The sequence below is a fragment of the Pseudopodoces humilis genome, chromosome 3 (assembly GCF_049639895.1).
Source record: "Pseudopodoces humilis isolate 2021_Gansu_Grassland_sample_001 chromosome 3, ASM4963989v1, whole genome shotgun sequence".
Taxonomy (NCBI): Eukaryota; Metazoa; Chordata; class Aves; order Passeriformes; family Paridae; genus Pseudopodoces; species Pseudopodoces humilis.
In genome coordinates this window covers 10,381,089-10,399,114 of record NC_142202.1, presented here as the reverse complement: position 1 = coordinate 10,399,114, position 18,026 = coordinate 10,381,089, and the positions used below count along the sequence as shown (strand labels likewise).

Genomic DNA, 18,026 nt, shown 5'->3' with positions numbered 1-18,026 from the left:
TGATTTCAATTCAGGTTTCTAAAGACAGCAGTTGTGTATATACAGACAGGCAGGGTGAATATAATTGAGTTTTATCTCACTCTTGCAATGAAAATTCTAATTCCAAGGCCATGCCTGCTGAGCAGTGGGATGAAGGTTTTTTTCCTGTTTGCCAGCTAAGTCAAAATATACCTTCAATAGGGATTGCCAAGTGTTCAGATTGCAAAGTTCCCTGTCACCAGCACGTCAAGCTGCTGTTGGGGAATGTGTGCTCATGTTCAGCTGGCATCTCTGCTGTTCAGCTTAGGTCCCTACATAAAATTAATCTTTTGTGGTTTTACTGTTCCCACAGGTTTGTTCATATTAACAGAGGGACTTGTGTAGGTGTTCTACCCAGGACACAGATTGCTCATTGCTCACAGACAGAGCTGGCTGTAAAATGAGAAATTCCTGCATTTTCCATGGAGCTGGCCATAATTTTCTATTAAAAATCAAATTCTTCTCCTGCAATTCAGGAGGAGATGGAAGTTCTCCTAACTCATTGCATTGCTGGAGGCAAGGTATCCAATATGCAAATATTTGGAGAACAGTTAAAGTCGTGGTTAAACCACTTAGTTAAGCAAGAGCAACCAAGATTACAATCTGGGCATAGTTAATGAATATGTCTGCATTCTTGTTTTTAATAGGAGCTGAGGCTTTGCCTGCCTTCAAGTGCATAGATTGGTTTAACTAGCATGTAATTGCCTGGCTCTCTAGAGCAGCTGCCTGCAGCCCTCCTTGTCCTGCTGAGGAAGCTGGAGAAGAGCAGAGATGAGAATTGCACTCACACAACCAGATGAGAGCTGGGGATGGCTGCAGGGGCACAACAGGCCCAGTGTTTCAGCAGTGTGAGGGGGACTTGTAGGTGCTCTGACACAAAGCCTCATTTGTGGCTTTTCAAATGGGCTGCTCCACCCAGTTACATCTGCAAGGGAATCCCAGTGATGGAAGGATACCCCTCTGGGGGGATCTGGGAATTCCTGAGCAAATGCAGGGCACGGGATGGAGCAGCCCCACATTTTGGGCCAGGCTGGGAGCAGCTCTGCAGGCAGGGACTGGTGTCTGCATTCAGCAAAGTGCAGGGACCAGCCTTCCCACGTCCTGGGGAGCCCTGCCAGTCAGCCACTGACCCCATGGAAGTATCCCCAAGGGAAAAGGCTTGCTAGCCTGCAGTGTCCATCATGCCCAATGTTTTCAGCAGAGTGACAGCAAATTCACGGGTCAGTGCTGCCCTTGGGGCTCTCTGTGGGAAAGAGATGTGCTGCACACATGGGCTGTAAGTCCTGGGAGATTCTCTGAGCTCCAGGCAGCATCTTTCCCTTCAGGAAGCGCTGGGGGTGTGCCATTTTCTACACAGCTCCCGTGGGCTGCCCAGCTTCCAGGACATGTCTGTCTTCAGGGCTGTGTTGAGATGACAGGAAAGCTGGGCATGATGAACCTCTTTCGTGTCATTTCCTCTTCTTCACCTTGTGCAGGGAAGGTGCACATTGCTGCAATTCAGCAGCTACCCCCTCCCTGTGTCACTGTCCCTGTGTCACTGTCCCCTGCTGGGGCCCTGTGCCGAGCAGGGACACTCCTTCACCCTGCTCAGCTGCCTAACTCGGGGTCACGCCGCCTGGGCACCAAAGTTCCAGCTCTGTTTTCTGTCAGTTCATCCCTGACCCTCTGGTGGGGGGTCCCTTCCATCTGCCCGGCCCTGCCCCGATGGGCACGGCCATGCCAGCAGCGCCCGGCTGCCGTTCCCCGGTGCTGGCTTCCAGCACGGCTGGGCTGATGCTGTGGAGGAGACAAGCAGGGTGGGGACAGAAGGACACGGAGGGGGAGCGGTGAAGACTGGTGTGAACTGGTGCATGGCAGGCAAGGGGAAAGCAAAGGGCAAAGCAAGGCAGAAGGAATGAGAGTGGGGCCGTGCCAAGCCATGGGCTGTAACTGTGATGGCCACAAGGCACAGGGATGTGAAGGGACAGGTGGGTGCACAGGGCCTGGGCACAGCTGGGTGCAGGAGGAACAGACACAGCTCATTCCAAGGCCCAAGGTGGGGCTGCAGATCCCTGCCTTTGTAAACACATCCAAGCAGAAAGGCATCTTTGTGTTCCAATGTCACTTTCAGGGGCGTTAATAGAACCTGGGCACCCCCACACACACCCCATGATGATGGGAAACCAGTTTCAACAGGTGGATGTTGAACTTCAGAGCCATGTGCCATTGTCCCAAGTGGCTTTGAGTTCCCTCCCTGCTCTGAAAAGGGATTTCTCTTTTCACCTCTGTTGCAACCAGTTCCCTGTTGTCACAGCAATACAAGCAAAACAAGTCAGGCTGGTTGCAGCGAGGAAAAAAAACCCCACAAATGTTTTCCTTAGTTTGCAATTAAAAAGCTTCAAACCAAACCCATGGTCACAGGTCAAAAGTTTCCTTGGATATGGAGCAACAGAGGAGCCTCTAAGTCAAATTTTATTTCCCTCTTGTGCTCTAGTCCTTGTTGTTATCCAGGAACTTCAGACTTAAAATGGAAGCATTTTTTGCTCCACAAGCTGGAAGAGATGATTTGGCACCACTGTTCTTTAGGCACCTCTAACATGTTGAAAACATCCCTTCCTGGGTCTAAACCCCATTTTAATTAATTCAATGTCATGGTTTAACCCCAGCTGGCAACTGAGTTCCACATAGCCACTCACTCAACCCCTGTGGTGGCACTGCCCTGTCAGGGTGCAGAGCTCCTGGGGCTGTGCCTGGGTGCAGCAAAGGGAAAAAGAGCAGCAAGGACTCACCCGTTCTCCAAATCACAGCAAACCCATCTTTATTAGTGACACCATGGCAGTGTGTGAGCGAGCAGCCATTCACCAAAAGCAGGAGTTGATTGCCTCTGCTTATTGAGGATTTGATTCTGATCACCCAAAGAATTCTCCTACAGCCTACTGGGCCCCTTCCAGGTTGTGCTTCGTAGGGGGATCAAAGGCAGTGGTAATTCCTGGTCGTGCCTCAGAATTCAGCAGCACCCTTCAGGAGCTGCAAGGATCCACGTTGCTCCTGAGCCAAGTTAAATATTGTCCCCACTGCTCATCGCAAGTCAGAGAAGGCATTTTCAGAAACTGCATGAAAATATTAATTTGTTCAGCAGCTTTAGGGGGGGAACAGATGTAAATGGGCACGCAGCAATTAAAATGACACCGTTTCACACTTGTGCTCCTCAGTGCTTGTTGGTCACTTTTCCCCTGATACCAGTAACAACCCCGGACACATAAAGGTATAGTCCAAAGATATTTTAGCCCTTTGAACCCAACTATATTATGTTTTTTAAACTGGATGGCTTTTTTTTTTTTTTTTTTTTATTTTGGCCCCAGCATCAAACTGTTCCCAGCCTGTAAGATATTGAAGGGAAACAGATTGTGCCATATTCCTTTCTCTGGCAGGCTCCTTGTCTTCATCACCAAGATCCCACATAAAAAGCTGCTTGCTTATAGGCTATACATTAAAAAACAAAACCCAAACCCAGCCTGGAGATGGCAGTCGTTGTTCCTGGGGTTGTTCAGGATGATTTCCACCTCAGGAGCGAGAACACCTTGTGGATCACATAAACCAGGGTGGCCACGAATGCAAATACCTGTGATGGAAAGACACACCAGCCAGTCAATTTTCTCCAGCACAGAGCACACGCCTCGTGATGTGCCACAGACCTGGGGACATCCATAAATGGTGAGACAGCGACTGGTTTCTCTCCCCCCTCCCCAAACTGTTGGTGCAAATAAGGATTTGCACTTGAGGCCACTCCAGAGCCACGGTTCCTTGCCCTCCTGCCAGGCACTCACCACAGCAGCAATGTTCTCCCTGTACTTCTGTCCCGGGAGCAGCACTCCAAGGGCGTAGGTCAGGTAGGCTTCCAGCACAGCGGCGCTGAGGTAGAACAGCGCTGCTGTCCCCTGGCAGATGACATCCTGAGGAACAAGGATCACACAGTCACCTCCAAGGGGGCCACACTGCCCTTACAGCCATCCCCAGCCTGCAGTTTGGAGTGCACCCCGCTCTGCAGGGCACAGCCAGGCAGGGGAGGCTTTGCCACAGGCACGTACCAAGGTGACCCAGCAGCCGCCGCCGCCGTGAGCCCCACAGAGGTAGAGGCACAGGAGCAAGATGGACATGACGAAGCAGAACACGGAGACAAACATCACCCAGCCTTGCAGCATGGGGTCTGGAACCTCCGAGGATGCCACCAGGATCCACACAAGGCCCCCAAAGATCTGCAAGTCAAAGTGGGGGACAGGGTGAGTGTGGGATAAAATGACTTGTCCAGAGCAGAGCCAAAAGTCATGTACGCCTCTGGCACTGCACGTGGAAACAGCCCATGAGTTCCTCACAGCCTCCATTTGAAACTGGGAATTTCACTGCAAGCATCTGCTAATGATCCTGACCCAAAAAAGTCCCTCACTGATTCTCTGCCTCCTGGTGCCACTGCCACTCACACCCTCCCTACACCAGTATGCTCAGGAGGCTGGTTCACACCCTTCTGAGGGCTGGCTTTGATGAACAGGGAGGCTGATTTAGGACAGGTGTGTTTGCTTCACACGCAGCGTGTCAGACCCAGCTCACCTGCACAAACAGCACAGACACCTGCCCTCACAAAGGCCACATGAAAATATCACTCTGAGAGAACAGGCTGAGGATAGGTTTGATTCTCGGTAGGGGAAAGGTGCCTGAGGCTCCCACCTTCTGCTTGGGAAAGGAAGCTGGTATTGCTGCTCCAGCTCTTTGGGTCATCCTTCATTGGTTACACCAGAGCCTGGTCCCAGCACCTGGTCCCAGGTGTGGGAGCAGGTGGGACCTTCTCAGCCAGCCTTGGGAGCACGAGTGGTGCCTTTGCACCGAAGTGCTCTCAGTAGTTTTTCTGTGCCACACATCAGCCCAGTTGTTTCTTGGACCTGTGCCAAGTTTAATCTGTGCAGCATCCTGTGATGAGAAGCTCCACAGCTGAACCCACACTGTGTGGAACAGTGCTGCTGTGGGCACCTATCCCTCACCACTGGCCAGTCTGGGATTCAGATAAATGTCCAGAGGTAGGAGAGCCTTGCTGACTCTAAGGTCATTCTGATCCTTGTGTCCCTGTCAGCATCCAAGTGCCAGCTCATACTTATTTCCATTTCCATGGCACTTCCATTTCCTTCCAGTCTCTGATTTATGATAACTTAGAAAGTGTTACATCATTTGTGTCACCCCACAGCTGCAGGAAAGCTGGTTGGTGCCATTATGCAAATTGACACGTTATATCAATTATGTGTTTGAGATGTGGCAAAGACCTGAGTGAAAATGGTTCTTCCAAAGTGCTGCTGTTCTGGTCCCTCTTGTAACAACCAAAGGCTGACACTTGGTAGGACACTAATCCAGTCCTTTTAATCACTCATGTGCTGACAAAATGAGTGTGTTGCAGCTAAAAATCCTGGGGGAAAACGTAATGGCTGCTCCAAAATCAAGCACCAATTATGGTGAGATATGAGGCTGGGGAAAGAAATACCACAGCTCACTTCCTACCACTCACCATCTCCCCTTCCTGCAGACTGTGGTTACTCACTCAGAAAAGTCTGTTTGACGTTTGATTATTGACTTTGATTTTATGGTGAAGACTCATAAAAAGGAAGGAAGGATTGAGAGGCTTTCAATAACTCACAGCAGGATGTGGACAGAAGTCTAAGAAAAAAATTCATCTTTTAAATAGCTTTTACAAAGCAAACATACCTGCTTTCAGCTCATTTCAGCTTTTCCACATAGGTCTGGGCACCCATATGTGCAGAAAGTTCTCCAAATTAAATAGATTACAAGAACTAAACTGAGCCTCACAGGTTAGAAATGGTGGCTCTTAATCAGCCCATGCAAATGTGGCAATCATCTGAGCTGCAGGTAGGATCTTCTGAAAATTTCACAACTCTCTTACCATTTGAAATGCCAATTTTGTTTTGTTTTGTTACCCTCTTGGCCCGTGGCAGGCAACCTGAGATTCCACTAAGGAATGAGAAACTCTTTAACCCTCTGAATGCTGTGTTTCGAGGCAGCCACCTCGTTTGTACACGGCAGAGGTCACACAGCTGCACAGCCCAGAGTCTTCCTGGAGAAGAAATCCAGTCACGCAGCATTCCTCCTTCCTGGGTGTTTCTTAGGCCTTCAGGATGCATATTTCCAGGTCTTACCCAAACCAAAGGATAGGGTGCTCATTTCAGCCAGCTGCCCTACCAAATCCCCTGGAGACAGGGATTACAAACAAACAATTCAAGGGGAATAAGGTTGCTGAGGCCAGCAGCAGGCTCAGCCCCAGGACTAACACAACTCAGTGGCAGGGGTGGCTGGCAGGTGTCTGCCACAGGGACTTGACATCCTCCTTCATGCACCTGCAGGAAACCTGGACCTTGCTGTCAGGAGAGCACAACTGGGGAGGCTGAAGCAAAGCCTTTCTCTATATCCTCTTTGCTACATTTTTATCACCAGGAAATGCTGCCAATCCCAGGAGTGTGGACCAAGCTGGGGGACAGGAAAGGTTTTGGTGCCAGATGACAAAGCTAAAGTTTTTAGCATGGAATTATCAGAATGTCATGCTACAATAATCAGCCAGAGCTTTCAGTGCTGGACCAAGGCACTCAGAATTTGGAAAAAAGCCTCCCAAGCTCCTCCACTGTGTGGGGCAGAGGACACAGGGAAAAAGTTCAAGTTGAGACATTTTGTTTTATAACCTGTGCTCAGAGTAAATGCTTTTAACCACATTGCCAAAACCATTGAGATTATGATCTCACTCTGCTCAATGAAGTTACAATGTGGAATGAAGTTACAAGGTGTTTGCTCACCCTTTGCTCCCCCAGACGCCCAGGTCCAGCAGCTCCACACCTGCAGCTCGGGAATGCTGCCAAGGAGCAGTGCAACCTCGGCTGGCTGGGTTCTTTGCTGATGCAAACAATTTCCTCAGCTCGTCCCAAAGCCCCCGCTCCAAGCGAGCAGCCATCCTCTGCCTGTACCATCCGCTAAAATCACCTTTCCGGTTAATTAACCGGCCCAATTTAGCAACCTACTTTAAACCCACCGGCAACCCCTGCCGTTTTCTCAGGCAGGACATTACAAAGTTTTTCAAAGGCACCAGACAAATGTAAAGGATTTTAAGACTAAAGGAGAGCTTCACAGCCTCACGCCCTGTGGTTTTCTCCCAGGGTGAGCTGCCCCCAGCCCCTGTGGCTCTGGTCTGGCGCTGGTCCTGAGCCATGTATTTGGGGACAAGTGTCACCCCCGGACAGTTGCAGCATAACCCGTGCTGAATGCCCACCCAGCAGCCACAGCCCTTCCCCAGGGAAAAGTCAGCACTCACGATTTCAGGGATGAAGAGCACATCTGGGAAGGTCGTCAGCACCGCCAGGCCGCTGGGCAAAGCGCTGGTGGAGGTTGAGGAGGACATTGGAAGCTTCTGGCAGGGCGATATCGGCCACTCTGCTCCTCACTGCTGAATGCAGCCTCGTTACCTCTCCCTCTCTCTCTCTTCCTCCTGTCCTCCCCTTCCTGCTCTCTTTTCTTCCTCCTTTTCTCTCCTTCCTGCCCTGGTTTCTTTCCTCCCTGCTTCCTGCTGACAGACGAAGACAGCTGTGAGTAGCACAGGTGTGGCCAAAGCCTCTTTCCCGGAGTCACATGGGAGGTGTTCGGGAGATGCAGGGGCAGCCCCGGGGCAGAGTCCGGCTGTCCCCGCACGGGCTGAGCGTGCCAGGCGGGTCCCTGGACGGGGCCGAGTGGCACCGGGGTGACAGCTGAGGACAGCAGGGGACACCTGTGCCCATCCACCTGGACAGCCTCGCTTTTATTGGCCCAGTGAGCCAGCGTGGCCACCGCACACCCAGGCGGTGACAGCAGAGGACAGGAGGTGGGTGACAGTGGGGCCTGGAACCGTCCCACAGACATCCAGGGGTGAGGGCAATCAAAGTGCAGGGCAAAACACCTCCACCATCGCAGGAGGAGACTGGAAATGCCAAGGTAACACAAATGACCTAAAATGATGAGACTTCCCAAGCAGTTGCACTTTTTAAATTTTTCTTTTTTGCCTGAAGCCCATGGGAGCATGTAATTCCCCTTTTCCTTCATATGGAATATTTACTCCTTCTTAAAACACTTGGGCGCACAGCAAAAAACACAGAACTCCAGAAGCTGAGGCCAAAAAGTGCAAAGAAATTATTTTCTTTGAGAAAGGAAGTCCCTTGGAGAAAGCAGTGAAGCAGATGAGTGGAGGGGGCTGCAACATCAGAAAAATTGGGCAAATGCTTTTAATAAGCAGATTAAGTGAGGGGCAGGGTTACATGGCAGAGCAAGCACAGAACCACGGGGCTGGTGGGGCAGTGAAGGGGTGGGATGGATGCTTCTTACCCAGACCTTGGGCTCAATAATTTCCAGACTGTTGAAGCAAGAACATCTAAGTAGATAGATGCCATCTTCTTTTCTTGAAGGCCTTTTCTCACTTAAATGCAAAGTCTGTGCTGACCTTCATGACTTCCTCAAAGGTGGGAGAGCGCTTTTGCTGCGTCCACCCGATTTCCCACTTCTCTAGTGAGATTCCATTTGCCCTAAGGTGACACATAATGGATGAAAACTTGGATAGGAGGCAGACCTAGAAACCAGTCAGCAAAGAGAGAGAGAGAGCTGGAAGCAGTGGGAATGCAGGCATTGGAGCTGGAGACACAGCTCCAGAGGGGACTCACTGTCTCTCTAAGGGACAGAGATGAAGCTCTCCTGTTCCTGGGACAACAGGACTGGTGTGAAGAACAAGCAACTGCATTATGAGGGACAGGAACACTGGTGCTGTTCCATTTGGAAAGGCTAGGAGAGCTGTAAAAAGCCCCTTCTTTGTCTTATTTACAAATCTTTGGTGATAGATTAAAAACCAGGGGGTTTAGTAGGACACAGTGGTGCAGAATGCCAAGACCAGCTTGACCAAACTCTCTTAAATTAGGTCCCTCATGAGGGTGCTCCTCCCAACTGAAGTGGCATCAACAGGGATGTGGAAGAGCCTGCTAGGGAAGTGAGAGACCAAAGTTATGAGCAGAAACCAAAGTGCTGGTAACACCTGACTCAAACATGTTCTGCTGAGAACAACACAGAATCTGTAAGATGCAGGACAATCAACCTCTTTGTACTACAAAAGATCAGTCCCGGTTTTCTCATCATATTTTTTTTAGATGCATGAAGATCCATCCCTTGGGTGGAAACACCCCTCAGGGACACCTCTGGAAGCTGAGTGAGAGACTTGCCCATGGTCAGTGACATGGGTGAGTAACATCAATCTCTATTTGATAGTTATTAAGCTAGCTGTATTATTGGTGCAATAAATAGAGCACTGTATTAGCAACTTTATTGTGTAGTAAATAATTCTAATCAGATTGTCGTTTTGCCATTTTGCATTTTTATCTTTTTACATGTTCATCTTATCACTGTCAATTTAAATAAAGCAGTCATTTATTCATCTTTGTCCTTGTCAGGTGCTGGCCACCTGAAAGGAAAGGATGACAAGGCTCCCTAGGGAGGTATAAACCACTAAGAGCTTTCTGTCCTGGAAAGGTTTCTCTGAAAGAGATCCCTGGACATACACGGTTTTGGAGTTGGTACCCCAATACTGGAGGTGAGCTCCAGAAAGAGGATGAGGATGCCTTTATTTGCTATGGAAAGCACCTCACCCCATTGTTGGTGGTGCAGGAGATGCTGCCCCAGGGAAGTACAAACCAGCAGCAGCTCTTTCGAGAGAACTTCTGTGCTAGAGCAGTCCCTGGTGGATGTATTCAACACTGGAGGCAGCACCACGTTCTGGTGCAGGGCTCCTGGGAGTGGATTGCTCCCACACAGGAAGTGCCATGAAAGAAAGCAGGTGCTGGCCTTCACTTCCCCTGGGGAACCTCTTACCTGCACCAGGAACACTGGGGAGAGCCATTTGGCTTCCAAAATAAACGTATTTCTTTTTGTCCTGGCACATTTTGCCAGTAAGGTCTGGACACTTTTGACTTCAGGTCTGCCCTTTTGAGTTTCTGAGGCAATGTCACAGTACATTTTATTGTCTAGGAAGTACACAGGGATACAGGGTGGAGTTCTGAATGGCAACAGTGGGAAGGTAAAAGCCAACAAAAATGACAAATTTTGTCCTGGCACCTTTAGTGGGAGCAGTTAGTGGAGAGCTTCAGGCTTGGATCCTGAAGAAGGGATTTATAGGTTACAAAAGAAAGGTATAGCCCAGCACTGGCTCTCTTCCAGGATGTCATAAATCCATATTCTGATATTGGCTTTTGCAAGTATTAGGATGAATATTATATGTTAAATACTTTTTGGCTAGGTATGTACTTTTTCTCTTGCTAACAAGTGTAAAGGAAGTTTGTGGTGTCCCTCAGTACAAAGCACAGAAACCCCAGAGGGCAAAGACAGTGGGGCCCAAGCTGTTATCAGCAGGACAGTGGAGACCAGGCTGTTATCAGCAGCCAGGACCAGGCTGTTGACATGAAGCCCAGCTGTCACCAGTGGCAGGACGAGGGGCCCAGACTGTTATCAGCACTGACCGCTTGCAAAGAAAGGAAATCAAATTCAAATAAAATGATGATCAGCAAAAATAAAAACCATACAAAGCATGCTCTGAAAAGGTGGGTTCAGGGCATAACCATGCAAAATGCTTCTTAGAAAAGTTTGAATATGCATTAAACCCTCACAGCAGGAGGGGATAAAAAGAATGTTCCAAAGATATCAGGTGTGGACCTGGCAACACGCCAGGGCACCTGGCCATTTTAACCCTTTGCTTTATTTTCTTTTTCTCCGAATTGTCTTTTTGTTTATATTAAACTTTTTATAATTTATTAAGAAAGTGAATCTCGTTTTTCACAAGGATCTTCTCTGTGAGACCAGCTGCTGGAGTTTTTTAAATTTTGGACATAGATTCTGTGAAAAAATCTGAGGGCACACAGTGAAAAGAAAGAGCAAAGACCTGTGTGTGGTGCAGTTTAGAGGCTGCAAGAGGATGAGGAAGGGCAGGGCTGGCTTTTTTTTAAAAGAACTGTATGGGAGCAGTTGCTGGCTGTTTAAAGCTTTGACACTGGGCTCTGGAGATTGATACAATGGATGTAGCTGAGAGGGAAAGTGCAAAACTCCAGGATGTGGGGTGCAATTCCAGGGGTGTGAGACAAACGTGGAGCCAGCAAGAGTTTCCTCAGCTGGTAGCTGCTGTGACCAAGACTTTTGCTGCATGCTTACAGTTAAGGTACAAGATCTACGTGACTGAAATATGTGAAGGCCCAGTTATTTGGAGAAATTTTGGAGATATCATCCAAACTTCCTAGGTGGAAACTGCCACTGCATATCATAACAGACCAGCTCTGTCATGCCCAGTTCCCACATTGTCCAGCTACATACATATGTATGCATATATGTACACACACATAAGTACAGACATCATTTCCATAGTCAATGGCTGTCCCTCCAAGGTGTCTGCAGAGTTCATTAAGTCCATGATCTAGTTCTGTCCATCCCAGATGTCTTCCAGGGCAGCAGAGCTGGTGTGCTGCTGGCTGGTTGCTGCACCGGGAGCCCATGACTGCTGGAACTGGAGCAGTCCACACTCATTACCCAGGTTGGTTATGGCATACAGTGGGAATGTCATTCAGCAACCAGCCCAGCCTTTGGGTGGGCCAAAATGAAATGTTCAAAAAGCAAGAGAGGAATTCTGTCTCCCCTACTACAGCTCACACTTCTCTGGATTAAAATTCTGTAGTGGTCCCTTGGCTGGGGCAAAGCCATCTCTGCTCTGGACCATTCTGGTCTCCAACAAGCACTCCAAAGCCACAGGCAGTAATTGCCCCTCTTTGGTTCCCTCTATCTGCAATGCCAGTGACTGTGGCAGAACAGCTCCTCAGCGTGGCCAAGCTGTGAGCTCAGCTCCAAGAACTGGCACAGCAGGAGAGCTGCTGAAGCTCCTCAGGTTTGGAGGAAGTTGCTGACACAACTTACTCAGAAAAAAGGGAGTCAACAAGAAAACACTGGCACCCACACTGCTCAAAACTGTCCTGTAAAATCATCACAGTGGGTGGATTTATTCCCACCCCACTCCCCTCAAACAGAGCACGCAAATGCTTTTCCCTGAGCACTGTGAAAAAATATTTTAAGGGTGCCTAAACCCTCCTGAGCATCCCACTGGGATTAGTCTGAGAGAGTGCTTCACACAGCACAGCTTTTAAACCCCGTTCGCACAGAACAGACGTCACACTCAACATCTCTGTGGATGTGCTTTCACAAGCAGTGACACAAACTCTGCTAAGAGTTGGCAAAGCCCTCAAGACCTGTCAAGAGGATGCCACAGGGTACACAAATGAGGAAAAAAATTAAGAAAAAAATTTAAGATTTCATCACATGGGTGAGGAATGTATCAAATAACAGCCACAGGTTCCAAGATTCTGGTGCAGTACCCCCTCCCCTTATCAAAAACACAGCTCACACACTTCCAGGTTTGGTTTAGGGTTGTTTTGCATTTTTGTTTGTTTGGGGTTTTTTTTAATAAAAGAAGGCTTCCAGGTACCTAGTCACTATTGTGCTGTTTGTGCAGGACAAACAAAATTTAAATACTAAAATGCACAAGTCAAAACAAGCTGTTTCAAACTGCTCAGCAGTGCAGGCTCAAGCACTTATTTGCAATGGCTTTACTCTTTGTACAATCGGTTCTATATGTAGCAATGACTGTATATAAAGAATATAGTACATACTATTGTTCTCATTGTCAATTTACAAGAGAAAAAAAATAAATATTTTCCATTCTTATTATACATTAACACTTCAGTAGAAAGTTACAGCTGTTGTGTTGGCATGACCTGCAACGTCAGGAGAAGGGACATGCATACTTATCTATTAAGAACTCTAAACTATGACTTTGTAATAAATTACAGAGGATAGATACCAGCCAACAGAATACTGATTATCTGAATTCAGTACATTTGAGATTCTTGCTCCATGGTAAAAGCCAAAAATCTTGCAAAAGACAAAAGCCAGTAGCTTGCATTAAGTAAGACAAACCACGTGTGGTATAGCCTCTTCTCCAAATGTTTGTGAATAGCAGGCTTGTGGTTTCTCAGGCAAAGGAGATTAAGTTGTTGAGTTGGTCCTTGCACCTTTCACACATTACTAGCACCATAAAGATGCAAGGACCTCAGCAAACACCTAAATTTCATGCTTAATAGATAAAGCATGCATTTTGTAGAGTTTGTGCAGGGTACATACTGTCCATTAAGGTTACTGTGCAAAAAAGATTCTCGACCACTGAAGATGTTTCTGTAATTCTGTTATGATTATTAGCAACATTTTTGAAGTTTAGCAGGCCTGTGTGCGATTAATGAAAAACCTGTACTCGTGGTTCCCCCTGACTGCTGTGCACGGGCACTGTACCACTGAGCTGAGAGCTGAGGAAACAAAGGCAGCAGCCTGAATGTCCAAAGAAGTGGGGGAAAATGAGCTGCAGTTTGCTAAAAAATAAATAGTTTAAAATGGCACGAAGCTTTGTACAGGTGGATCTACCAGTGCAAATACACATACGTGAGGTACCAATTCGTTCAGATCTTTTTATCTCTTAAAATCACTCTCTTAATTTCCTGCTGTCAGAAAAATGCTACAGCTTGTCAGCCTGTAAGTAAAATCAAAATCAAAACAAATTTTCAGTATATTCAATATCAGATTATTGTCATTTCTCTAACAATTTAGTTTCTGAGCTTCCACTACTGAGACTGCTTAATTTATTTCCGTTTTTTTAAAAGCACTAGCAATAATTTTCTTTTTCAAGATTTCAGATGATTTGAGGAAAAAGTTAAAACTATATGTAAATTGGAACAATAACTGTAACTGGCTGAATATTTTAACATTGTTTGAAATTTTACTAAGTACTGTTAAGAAGGAGGAACACAGTTATTGCTATTTGAAGACTTAAAATTAAAACAAACCAAACTGAAAGCATAGACAGAACTATCCCAATGATGGAAATTCTATAGATACAAAACAGCATTCTGCCTAAAATTAGTCCTTTTGCATCTGAACACTCTTCAAGTTATCTACAGCTTTCTCATCCAGGTAACTATGATGGCATTTACATGGAGCTATGGATTTGAAGTGGCTAACTGAGGGACACACACAGCTTTTCAACTCCGGCAGCTCCTTCTTGAGACGTTCCAGCTGCTCCACCTGGAATATATTTGGTTGTTCAGGATTTGAGTCGTATATCCTGAATAAATGAGAAAAGAAAAAACAGTGATCAGTATAATCTAGCAGTCCACAGAAATGTACACCAGATGAAGCACCTGGGGTTTTTTTCCTTAACAGAGCAAAATTAGGTTCCAAAGACAATTTGGGGCAAGTACCCTAAGTTTTGCTGCTCATCTCAAAATATAAAATGCTATTGCCTTTACACAGACCAGTTAGTGTTTCATTTGATATACTAAAAACCTACTGGCATATACTCAATCTCCTGAAAAATGTGATTTTACAGGTGGCACAAAGCAGTGAAACAAGAGCAGTGCTCCAGGCTTCACAGTTCAAAGCATAAGAAATTTCAGAGCCCTGAGATTATATGAACAGACTGTGATATACTGCTTGCACATAATACTGCATGGAATGTATACTTACTGTTTCAAGAATTATTTCACCTCCCTCCAGTTCAGAATTTTTTCTTTTTTAAATTACCATAATTACCACAATATTAAGTGAAGTGTGAAAAATAGAAAATCTGACCTCTCTCCACACCTAATGCAAATTAACCATCTACACTACTTTAAACTTTAAACTACTTTAAGTCTATCCTCTTTTCACTTTCTTCTTTTCACTTTCTTCTTTTCACACATGTAAACAAAGCTGCAGGATTTGAAATGTAAGCATCATACCAGATTGACCAAGTCCAAACCACATTCTGAGTGACACTGTAAGCACTCAAACACTATTCTGGTGTAATTCATTACAAAGAAAAAGCATTGGTGTTCCTGTAACATAACATTGGTACAACACCTATTGTAACAAGGATATACCTCGATTTCCCAACATTAGTTTCTAATATCCATATGTTCATATCCAAAATTTTAATCCTGGCACCCAGCTGCTCTCACTTTTAGCTGTTGCACATACACGGTGCCAGGTATTGCAGGTCTCCAGGTTTATCTCTTTCAAATGAAAATTTCTGTGAGAAATTACCATGGCCTCTGCCTTGGCCTTTAAGAATGTTCATACCTCAGTCACGATTCCTTCAAGAAAGTAGTTTGTTTTTACTTCATCATTCTCTGTCCCTCACACATTTTCAAGTCATGCCCAAAAGGAACCAATGCCACTAACAAGACAATGTAGTGCTGATGTGAGACAGTGCAAGGTGCCCTTTTAACCTGACAAGACAACTTGTGAACTGCTGGCAACTCTGAGACACCAAAAACAACATGCAGCTCAAAGATGGGTACCATAATGGATTCAAGTGAGGAAACACTTCCACAGCAATTATTGATATGGATCACAGTAAGGTCAAGGACAATTTCTGTGGAGAAACTCCTAGAAGTGAGGATAGATGCTGTCCAGTTTAATGAAATTCAAACAGAAGGCATAGCATTTAAATTATGCTATTTAATTGCATAATACAATCTTATATTCTTATAAGCACTTATAATCCAATACAGGCCTAAGATATGACCCAAATTTGCCCAATGGAAGCTTTCTGCAAAATAACAGTTCTACCTTTCTTCCTTCCTGTGCTTTCTTCAGTTAAGTCAGCTGACACCTCATGCATTTCCCTGCAAATTTCAGACAAAACACTGAAAATTGAGGATAGTTTTCTATATTAAACACACATTAGGAACTAAGAATCTGAAGTCCTTCCCATCAGTTAGACACTAGAACAGCAAAAGCATGGTTCTTCTAAGCCCCTTGTTCCTAGAACTTGGCTAAGCATGCTTCTAAGCAGCTTCTGGCAAGTATTTAATTACTAATTCTTTACTACAAGTATAAACTCTTTAATTCCTGCTCCATTCTAAATCCCTTTCAATTGAGATTCTGGTTGAACCCTCCAAGCTCCTTTCAAGCTGTCCACTAGAGCCAGTCCACTCCAATGTGTGTATATGGTTTCTTTTAAACCAAAGGCAGAGAAGACAACTCAAAGCAAAATTTCAGGATTTTTTTGACCCTACTTTTTGTTTGGGTCCACAAAAGTACACCACCAGTTTGCAGCAACAGAGATCCAGTACTTCTCTAATTATTTCCAACATCGCTGTAAAGATAAGGAATAAACTCTCATCTCCCTATCCTCCATTCTTCAACAGGACAATTATTTGTAAGCAACTATGCACCAGAGTTTCTCCATCCGACCTCCTATTAATAAGCAAGCCCTGCAAAAGACTGAGAAGTACTTTAAACATTATTTTTTTAAGTAAGCACCTTCTACAAAAGACTTGCAGGACGTTGAAGGGCTCTGCAGTGCGTGTAAAACTGGTGTGTTGGGCTCCTGAAAGGTGTTTTGCAACCTCTGAAAACACACACAAGACAAGAGGCAACAGCACTGAAATACTGTTTGCATGCTCAAAAGATTTTCTGAAGCTTTTCACTTTTCTTTAGATCTTGAGGAAAACTCAAGTTTACTTTGCAATTCACAAGATAGGGAAGCCTTGGACTGTCGTTGCATAACATCTTAATTCAATCAGAGTAGATTATAAATTAACTCATTAACTACACTTCCTCCACATATCCATGCTGTTATTTAAGTAACATGCAGTTTCAGGCAAACAGGGCAGCCCAGATTTCAGCAGTCTTCTGCTTCTGAGAAGTGTTTAAAACGCTTTTGATTTGATTGCCAGCTAAATTTGTGTAAATGTTGGGAAGTTACTAATACCAATCAAGCACAGCTTTTGCCTGCAAATGCAACATGCAGCCTAAGGAACTGCAGTGTTTGGACAAAGCTCTCATGGAAAAGCTCTCAGCATCCATGTTTGGGAAATACTGATTTAGTATTTTTATGCAGTTCTGTGTATTATTCAACAAACAAGATTCAGATCATGTAAAGTGAATGAGAAAAGATGATGCAAGTGTAAGCTAGCAGCCACCCCCTCTCCACATTGGTATTTAATATACAGCCAGCAGATGTAAAAAAACACAAGGCTGCATTGTTCTTACTGAGTTAAGTATATTTAAATACAGAAATATTTTGGACTGTTTACAAAGCCTATCCAGGAGAAAAACACCAGATCAACCACCCTAGAAATCCTGCTTTAAAAATCAGCATTTTAACCAAGACAGAGAATTTCACAATAGGTTGAAATTTCTTCTCTAATTAAAATCTAAACATCAGACTAATAAAGCATTTTAAGGATGAGATTTCTGTGCAGACAGAAGATACCCAGTCATGCACATAAAGTACTTTTCTGTGTAAGAGCCCAAACAAAAGCCTGAAGGCAGACATGGCACCTTTCTGTAGAGGCTGCCCTTTTAATTCAAATCATTTGGTTAAACACTGAGATGAAATGTAGTTGAACATAGGAAAATGGGAGAACATCAACCCAGCATCCCAGAACATCTGTCTGGATTAATGACTTTGGGTGTACATAACAATCTGCAGCCCAAGTGGAGAAAGGCCTGGATGGGGGGAGGGAGTGCATTTGTGTTCTTTCCTCTGCCCCAGTGAGATCAGCCTCTGAATATTTTTGGCATTTGTAAGCTTCCCAGATTTAGTCTTGCAGTTTTTCTCCATGCAAAGCAAAGCCAGACCCCCTACCTGCATTTTTTTTTGCCCAGTGCTTGGTATCACCAACTTTTGGTATTCAGGACACACTTTTTCTGCCATCTTCACAACTGGCTACAGTGTTTTGGTCAATTCTACATGGATGATTAAAGTTTGGAAAAAAATAGCTTACAGAAATAATCTCTATGCACACAGTTCATAATCTCAGAAACAACTACTGTACAACTCAGTGCCACATACAAGCGAACTAAAATTCTCTAAAATTCTTCTATTTACTTCCTAGATTATTCAGATA

At 45.5% G+C, this 18,026-nt stretch overlaps 2 protein-coding genes across 5 annotated transcripts in view; both read right to left on the bottom strand.

Moving 5' to 3' along the window:
• Positions 1-2,789: 2,789 nt before the first annotated feature.
• Positions 2,790-12,642, bottom strand: MAL (mal, T cell differentiation protein (MAL blood group)). The gene is made up of 4 exons (XM_005525384.3): positions 7,352-12,642; positions 4,086-4,253; positions 3,825-3,950; positions 2,790-3,619 (listed from the first exon to the last, which is right to left on the bottom strand). The coding sequence occupies exons 1-4, from the start codon at positions 7,436-7,438 to the stop codon at positions 3,545-3,547; spliced, it is 456 nt and encodes a 151-aa protein (XP_005525441.1). The 5' UTR covers positions 7,439-12,642; the 3' UTR covers positions 2,790-3,544.
• A 147-nt stretch (positions 12,643-12,789) lies between these two features.
• The window catches only part of GPCPD1 (glycerophosphocholine phosphodiesterase 1), a 42,684-nt gene continuing 37,447 nt past the window's right edge, over positions 12,790-18,026 (bottom strand). For 3 of the 4 annotated variants that reach the window (XM_014254631.2, XM_014254632.2, XM_005525385.3), the window contains exon 20: positions 12,790-14,251. In XM_014254631.2, coding sequence (XP_014110106.1) covers positions 14,047-14,251 — 205 coding nt within the window. In that variant the 3' untranslated portion in view covers positions 12,790-14,046. Of the gene's footprint in view, positions 14,252-17,764; positions 17,866-18,026 lie in introns of all 4 variants that reach the window. The other variant, XM_014254630.2, reaches the window with a different exon arrangement.